Raw genomic sequence first — 8,345 nt, 5'->3', positions numbered from 1 at the left:
AGTGGTGAAAGTAGTAATCTGGTCCTTTAACTAAAAGTAAAAGTCCAGGATTTAATATTTAATTAAGTATTCTAAACAAAATGCATAAATACTTAATGTGACAGTTACATTGTTAATAAGGTGGAACTAGTTTGGACTATTTAGATTTAAGTTGTAAAGTAAATATACATTTCGATTTTCTGCTGTTTTTGTTTTGGACTAAATCTTTCATCTTGAAATATTGGATAATTGGAAATGTCTCTAGACTGACTAAACTGATAAGTAAGGTCCCATGTATAACTGATTTTTAAAAACATGCTCATGAGAGTCAGATTTTTATAAAAGAATGTCAAAATCAGAGCAGCACAAGTTGAGATATTGTGATTTTTTAGTCCCTAGTACAGCTCAAGCTTCAGGGTAGCTTTCTGAATTGTGTCTTTAATTAGACCTTTCCCTGCTTTCTAATTCTTAGCCTGTCTTTTTTCAAACTCTACACCCAGAGTTAATCTAAGCCTCAGGCTGATATATGGCCACCAGTAAACAAACTTGTGGATTTTACCACATTAAAAGTTAAACTTTCTTTAAATCGCCTTTTTGTTTACTCTCTTTAGTACCACGTCAGCATCGGGGGGAGCGGCAGCCTGCAGGTGATGAAATACTCGCTGCTGTAACTTTTATCACTACCTCTCTGCAGCCAGCACACAGATATAAAACCTACAGACATCTGAGATGTCACATTTCAAGGGCCATTCATTTTAGTGGTAAATTATTAAGCGATTATATGAACACGGTGTGCCAAATTCAACTGAAGAAGTTTATACCTGTGGTGGAAAATAATATTTAGAGCCAGAATATGAAAAGACTTTGGTAAGTGATGTAATCAATCATAAGTTGTGTTCTACCTGCTATTATTAACCAGTGATAATTGAGACAAGATTAAAATTTGAGTATTTCTAACAAAGTTTGGCGCAGAGTAGTAGTAGACCTGAGCCAAATATTAAAGAATAACTGAAGAATTATGATGGTGTCTGTCATTACTGCAATCCTCTTGACTACTTCTGCATTTAAAGCTGAAATAAACACTGTGTTGCACTGTCCTCCCTCATAAATAATCATCATCAGTATTAGCAGCCACTCACCATTAACATTTAATGGAGCTTTTAACAATGCCTCATTTTCCCACCCACAGGCTACATCGTCTGTAAGTGCAACCCGGGATGCTGCCTATGACATGATTTCCATTGTTTGTGTAGGTTTGTGAATGGTAATCAGTTCATTCATCATCTGAACACAAAACACCACTTCCCTCCTGCAGAGGATCGGTCAGTCTGCCCTGGTGTTAAAGATGATGATGCAAAAAGGGTTTCACCTCCGTCTCCATCATCAGGACGGGCACCGAATGCTGAGTCCAACCTATGCCCCCATAAATGAGGCACTGAGCTTCTCTGAAGCACATTTTGCAACGTGAACTCTCTCAAAACATATCAGCACTGTCAGTGAATGAAGGAGCGACTTTAAATAATGAACCTGCCTCAGCACTCCCAGATGAGTCCCGTCTATGAAAAGTAGAGCCGAAGAAACTTGCTGCATGCTGACAATGCAAGTGACGATGAACAAAAGATGTTTTAGATGATGGAACAATCCAGCAGAATTGCAGCTGTTGTTTAAGTTCACTCTTTAAAAATCATGTTCTTATCTTTATATTTTTGTTTAACACAATGAAAAGTGTCATGCAGAAACAGAAATTTGCAGGTTTACTCATATGACAGGTGTTTTTTTGTTGCTTATCTATAAGTTAATAGTAGTAATGGTTACCTTTTTTCACAGTTGACATCAGTGTAACAGAGTCATCACCAGCTGTTGGAGGATCATCTCAGTCATCCCACTCATGAGCAGATTCAAACTAAAAAAATAGGATGTAAAAACACAATTTTACCATTTTATATTGGTCATGATATTTTGGACAGTTTAATCACGACTTGCGTTAATGTTCAAAATGTGTAGGAGTGTGACAGCATTAATGACTCTCTAATGCTCATTAGAGATTGGGAAGGACCCGTGAAATTATATTATACAATAACACAATGCAATTATACAAAATAAAGTTTTGGAAATACAAAAATACTAAATACAATGTGTCCTTTACTTCTTCTTCTTCTCCTTTCGGCTTTTCCCTTCAGGTGTCGCCACAGCGAATCAGTTGCCTCCATCTAACCCTGTCTTCTGCATCCTCTTCTACCTCTATGTCCTCTTTCACTGCATCCATAAACCTCCTCTTTGGTCTTCCTCTACGCCTCCTGTCTGGCAGTTCAAAACTCAGCATCCTTCTACCAATATATTCACTATCTCTCCTCTGGACATGTCCGAACCATCTCAGTCTGGCCTCTCTGACTTTTATCTCCAAAACCTCTAACATTGTCCCTCTGATGTACTCATTCCTGATCCTATCCATCCTGGTCCCTCCCAAAGTGAACCTCAGCATCTTCATCTCTGCTACCTCCAGCTCTGCCTCCTGTCTTTTCCTCAGTGGCACTGTCTTTAGACCAAACAACATCGCTGGTCTCACCACAGTTTTGTACACACAATGTGTCCTTTACTACTTCATCATAATATCGCCTGTAGGTCGATAACTACAATATACATGAAGCATCTTATCAATAGATGGCAGTGTTGCACGCATTTAGTAGCTACACATGGTTAGTGTCATTATTGTTCATTATATTAAACTTATTATAGAGGTTTTGACTTTCTTGCTGCTGAGGCACTGTGTAGCCAAAGAGTGTTTAAATGTTAAAATAATTCACTTTTAGCTCAGCCACCGGCGAAATGGGACAATTAACACGATATAAAGTCGTATATGAGCTCCTCGGTGCTTATTTGCAACATAATAATGTTGTCACCTTATTTTAATTGAACTTAACAAGAAGATAATGTGCCGACAGTGAGACAAGAGACTTTGAAAGCGAAGACGGAAGTACACAGGAGGGTAACCTCTTGTACCTCCTGAACAGCCGGTTAGGTCTGTTTGGCTCGCTTTGTGTTATTTACGAGTCGTTTTTTAAGTTCGTCTAGATGTCACATAACGCCGTCAAACGTCCAGGAGTCGGGGTCGGGGTGCTGGTGACAGACTCAGCCCACTCAGGATGTGTTCTTCTGGGAAAACGGAGAAGCGAAATGGGCAAAGGGAAGTACCAGCTCCCCGGTGGCCACTTGGAGTTTGGGTAGGTAACTCCATTCACAAATCTGACACTGATTAGTGTGTGAATGTTGAACCCCGGCCTCCATTCATACTTTAAATTATGAAATAAAAAAGTGCGCATGCGCACTAACTTTTAGCTGTGCAGTCACAGCCAGGGGCGCCGCCAGGAGTTTTGTGCCCCATGACAAAAAAAATCAAATTGGGCCCCCTCTGCTCAGCTGTTGTCCCCACATCTCTAGGACCTAACTATCCCATCAAAAGCTTTACATAACTCTAATCAAAGGCTTGCAACTGTTTTGCATCTTGTAGTTCAATACTAGTACTAGCACAATATTTACTGCTGGTGATTTGCACATGCATGCATGTCTGCATACCGTATGCAGTGCAGTTCACTATTTGATGCCACCATAAAAATGTGCTAAAGGCCATTTTTATTTAACTTTTACTGCCCAGATAATTAATTTCATTATTATGTTTGAATATATATATATACTCAATGATGATGGTTTAATCATTTTATATTGGTGTTTACCTATTTTTTGGAATTGTCCTAACTTTTCCCCCCTCTACGACGCCCCCTGGCGTCCAGCTAATTGCAGGTGCAGCAGTGTAAATATGTTCTTTAACATTCACATGACCTGCCCTGACATGTGAAATGCTGTAAGGAGGTGATGCGTTTGTGTGTCATTGGAAGGGAGACGTGGGTGGAGTGTGCTCACAGGGAGGTGTTGGAGGAAGCGGGCGTGCGTTTGGTGAACGTCCGCTTTGCGTCAGTGGTGAACTCCATCAAACTGGAGGAGCAGTACCACTATGTCACCATCATCATGCAAGGGGAACTGGACAGGAAGCAGTCAGGAGAGCCGCAGAACCTGGAGCCAGAGAAGAATGAGGGTACGTATAAGCGGAGGAACTGTTTCTCACAGGTGTTAACTGAGCAGATGATGAGATTGTTTGGTTGTCTCCCTTCCAGGTTGGACGTGGACACAGTGGGACCAGTTTCCTCCTGAGGGGCAGCTCTTCTTGCCGTTAGCTGGTCTGAGACAACAAGGCTTCCAGCCGTTCAGGAACACACTGTCACACCCCGAAGCTCTGCTATGAAACAGACTGTTACGTTGGGAAACTTCTCGAAAACATACACACCTCTTCTAAACTCAGCCTTGTGTTTTACAGATCTTTTTCTGTTATGATGAACACTGTATTTTTATTTTAGTTACTGTCCATTTTAGGAATCTATAACCTTGTCAGCTGTGCATTAACTGTATTAAAGTAAATGGTCTTCACATTTGCTCACACACAACACATGAAATTTTGAATATATTTAAACATTTTATTCATTTTGGGCAAGTGGTTATTGCTCATGAGTTTATGTGTTTATAAGAAATACACTGGACTTGACATAATTGATAGAAGCACAGAAGTAGAACTCTCAGTTTGACTTGTGATTTATTGTTATAGTTTGATTTATTGTCTTTTATTTCAGTCAGTGAGGTTCAGTTTAGTGGATTAATTTCTACAACTGAAAGAAAGCATACATAAAAAAATGTACTTTATCACAATATCTTGAATATACAGCTTTGTCACTAATCAACACATCCCTACTTCAACAGACTATAACCTCAGATTAAAGAGCAGATATTCAAGTCACAATAAAGGAAATATGACTTGGGATATCAAATAAAATAAACTCACACAACACACTCGGAGCAAAGAGAAGCTCCTCAACTGAAGTTTAAACAGTGAATGAACTCAGTCAGGACACCCAATGCACCTGTGTCAGCTGCACAATTAGCACACCTTCACTTCCAACAGTGTTGATATTCAGTGATAAAAAAAATGGACTTGGGAATCAATTGGCTGCAATATGACATTTATGGAAGTTTGTGAGTGAATAAAAACATTTCATATCCTTGTGAGACACTTCATACTGATCAAGGATGCATTAGTATTTCATCAGCAGATACATTTCCATAGTATTTATTATAATTTATCTATGAAGAATTCAGCCAGCATTATATCTTAAAGAAACCATCTTAAAGCCTGAACTAAATACATGCTATATGCAGGATGAAGTGGATTAACAGAAATGCAGCTTTTTTCCACCTCACATCAGGGAGCTGCCGGTGACGCCCACTGCTAACAGTATGGTCCACAGGGTTGCAACAGCGGTTGCCACCGCACCATTAAAGGTCTTGTCATGGGCGTAGGTGATGATGTGAAGGGCTCCGCTGTAGGCCTCCTCACAGGTCGGCTGGATCTGATCTTCGGGAAGCTTGAAGCCGAATGTCCCATTATCCCTCAGCTCAAAGGTGTAGGCGAGGGGGATCCCACTCATACGAGCCCAGTCTCTGGATGAACCAGAGTTGGGGTCTGTAGAAAGAGGGCACAGATGTTAATGGCGATCTTCTCAATTAACTTTTAGACCCTCTCAAGACCATATGAGATATTTCAGTCTGGATCAGATCATCATTGCTGTTCCTAGCAGCATGGCTAACCTTAAAGAATCTGTGACCTGCAGTGATTTGCAGACTTACACAAAACATCCGGTGAGGCTCCTACAGTGTAATCTTTCCCGTGAACCTTCTTAATGGCATCTGCTGCAGCCAGACCCACATCCATCTGAGGAATGAGACATTAGCTTTGTCATATAATCATTGAAATGTGCAGAGATGCAGAGATAAAAGTAGTATTGTGTTTAGGAAATTACAGTTTGACATCAAAGACACAGTTGTGCCTTTACACTACAAGTCTCTCTAGTAATGAATGTCAGTCAGGTAACTGAGGGAGGCAGGAAATGCAGCTTTGTAAGGAATTAATGACAGAAATGGATGCCCATGACAAACACATGAGAATGTGAATGCATGCTCTTAAAGCTTAATAACCTAGTGGGTTATTACCGTAATCAGCCTTCCTCTTAAGAACAACTAGCCCTTTGTTTTTGTCTATCAGCGCTTCACAGCTCCCTTGTATTCTGTCTTGACAGTTGAGGACTGATTGCTCTTAGATGCCGAGTGTACAGTGTGTGATTAATGCATTTGGCCATGCACCATTTAAGTAAACGGTACCACCAATGATCAATATTAAATGCTAAACCTTGAAATAAATTGTGTGTTTTTCACAGGTTGTCTCATTTACTGTGGGTATTTGTGATCTGCATCAGCTCAGTTTCTATGGCAATATGCAGAGTATATCAGGCAGATAATCAGGCTACTCTTTTTATCCTGAAATTGTGTAGAATATTGTGTGTGAAATGTGTCAAACATGCATCACTGTGTTCCTAGATGTAAATACCAGCTCTTGGTAGTTGGGGGCGGTGTAGTTGGGGTGTCCGTAGGGAACCAGAAGCAGCTGGCCGTAGGAGTGGATGGTGAGGAAACACAGGAAGTCTTCCTTACGACTTCCTACAAAATAAGTGACAGCCTGGGCCTCAGGCTCAGACACAGGTCCGGTCCCGCAGTAGATGTTTGAACAGCAGTCATCCGATACCCCGATTGCTGTAAAAGCAGCCGAAGAAATGGAACAATCTGATTCAAACATACCAATGGTACCACTTCTTACATATAGAAGTTTTAACTTCACAAATCTTCTATAAGACAATTTTAATATACACAAAACATTTACGTTCAAAGCTGCAATGTAATTTTTGGCCACTTGGGGGCGCCAGAAACAGCATAGCATATTTAAAATGACATAGCAAATTGATTTACAGTCATGTTTCTGGCAGCCTGGGAAATTGTATGACTCTCTTAACTCTGTGGGCAAAACAATAAGCTGAAAGAGGTTGAAACTCTACAGAGCTGAGGTGAACTGCAGAGTTGGCTGGGTCCATTTGGTTCATCACTGTGAACGATTGTTTTCACACATCATGTCATGTGATCCATTGTTTTATCCAAAAATATTTATTATAGTACCTTTAACCAAACATTATAAAAATAAATAAAGTTTCTTTGGTGTCACTTAATAGCCTATTTGAAGTTGTCTGATTTTTGTTGCCAGGCTCAGAAATCCTGTCAAAGAGCATCATAGGACATTAAATGAGTCCAGTGAAACTCAAGCTGTGTCCAAATTCAATACAACAGACTCTGATTGGGAATCTTTCATAATCATCAAAACGTCAGGCCGTATAAAGAAGCACAACAAAACTTACTGCCCCAGTTGGCGTCAAAGTTGCGGTTGAGATCAGTGCCACTACAGTTACAGCTTGCAGGTCCTGGTGACCGGTTCTTCCTCCACAGTCGATCCTAAACGGTTAAGACAGTCGCTTAAATCAGCTGGTTCTGATTGTTCTATTCATTTAGTAATTAATACACTCAACATTTTTGTACATACTTAAGTGCTGCTTTGGATTGGTTTATTAATGTTCCATCCATCTTACTTTGAAAATAAGTTTGTATTCAAAAATCTATTTATTCACTGATTGAATTGCTTCAATAATCATTTCATATCTGATTCACCCGTGGCCTCTTAAAGCACTACAACTAATTGGATAAACATCCATCAAATGTAAGCACTTACTGTACTCCAGGAGTAGATGTAGCCGTCCATGTTGAGCACTGGGGTTACATAGAAGTCCATGTTTTTCATCATGTCTTGAATTTTGGGGTCTGTTTTGTATGCTTTCAGGATCTAAACAAATACATCAGGGTCAGATATATTGGAGGATGGGTTTCCATCACTACAGCTAAATAAAAAGACAAATAATATTCTCTGTATATTTTTTTTAATGATGAACCATGTTTTTTTAAAATCATTACCTCTCTGACAAAGTACTGACAGAATGCCGGGGCGATCCATTCCCTGGCGTGTATACCACAGTCCATCCAGATCGCTTTCTTTTTTGCGCCAGTATTCTGCCCAATCTGGAAAATAAATTCCTTGTTTGGCTACTGTGCTACACTCCAGTGTTATTCTGGTATCTGCTCATTTCTGATATGAAATTAACAGTTTACTTTTGTTTTACCTTGAGTAAGCTAATTGTCCTCTTCTCATAGGTCTTTCCATAGTCCACTATGTGCACAAGATCAGGGTAATCCGTCTGCATCTGGCTCATCCATTTACTGATCTGTAGAGCAGGGCATTGTTACACATCAGAGTATGTATGTATTTTGTGTGTCTGTGTGTAGTGATCTGTCAAAGTAATGTGTGTGTGAAAGCAGTGATTGGGTCTTCT

The 8,345-nt window shown here is 40.0% G+C and overlaps 2 protein-coding genes across 4 annotated transcripts in view; one reads left to right on the top strand and one right to left on the bottom strand.

Annotated features, from left to right (window-relative positions):
• The first annotated feature begins 2,948 nt into the window (after positions 1 to 2,948).
• nudt15 (nudix (nucleoside diphosphate linked moiety X)-type motif 15) lies at positions 2,949 to 4,458 on the top strand. Its single transcript, XM_010734390.3, has 3 exons — positions 2,949 to 3,200; positions 3,873 to 4,069; positions 4,149 to 4,458. Exons 1-3 carry the CDS (start codon positions 3,052 to 3,054, stop codon positions 4,274 to 4,276), a joined length of 474 nt encoding a protein of 157 aa, XP_010732692.2. The 5' UTR covers positions 2,949 to 3,051; the 3' UTR covers positions 4,277 to 4,458.
• A 61-nt stretch (positions 4,459 to 4,519) lies between these two features.
• Positions 4,520 to 8,345, bottom strand: part of LOC104921756 (carboxypeptidase O) — a 71,698-nt gene continuing 67,872 nt past the window's right edge. For all 3 annotated transcript variants that reach the window (XM_027291786.1, XM_027291785.1, XM_010734391.3), the window contains 7 exons: positions 8,136 to 8,237; positions 7,930 to 8,034; positions 7,691 to 7,801; positions 7,323 to 7,416; positions 6,467 to 6,669; positions 5,710 to 5,794; positions 4,520 to 5,545 (listed from right to left, as the gene is read on the bottom strand). In XM_027291786.1, the coding sequence (XP_027147587.1) occupies positions 5,280 to 5,545; positions 5,710 to 5,794; positions 6,467 to 6,669; positions 7,323 to 7,416; positions 7,691 to 7,801; positions 7,930 to 8,034; positions 8,136 to 8,237 (966 nt within the window). In that variant the 3' untranslated portion in view covers positions 4,520 to 5,279. The remainder of the gene's footprint in view (positions 5,546 to 5,709; positions 5,795 to 6,466; positions 6,670 to 7,322; positions 7,417 to 7,690; positions 7,802 to 7,929; positions 8,035 to 8,135; positions 8,238 to 8,345) is intronic.

This window comes from Larimichthys crocea, chromosome XIX (assembly GCF_000972845.2).
Source record: "Larimichthys crocea isolate SSNF chromosome XIX, L_crocea_2.0, whole genome shotgun sequence".
Classification (NCBI taxonomy): Eukaryota; Metazoa; Chordata; class Actinopteri; family Sciaenidae; genus Larimichthys; species Larimichthys crocea.
This window is presented reverse-complemented; position numbering and strand designations above follow the sequence as displayed.

Bases quoted from the DNA above. Each gene is read 5' to 3' on its own strand.
- nudt15 (XM_010734390.3), top strand. From the start codon at position 3,052: ATGTCACATAACGCCGTCAAACGTCCAGGAGTCGGGGTCGGGGTGCTG. The intron at 3,201-3,872 runs GTAGGTAACTCC...TGTCATTGGAAG, and splicing joins GGTGGCCACTTGGAGTTTGG to GGAGACGTGGGTGGAGTGTG. The intron at 4,070-4,148 runs GTACGTATAAGC...TCTCCCTTCCAG, and splicing joins GGAGCCAGAGAAGAATGAGG to GTTGGACGTGGACACAGTGG.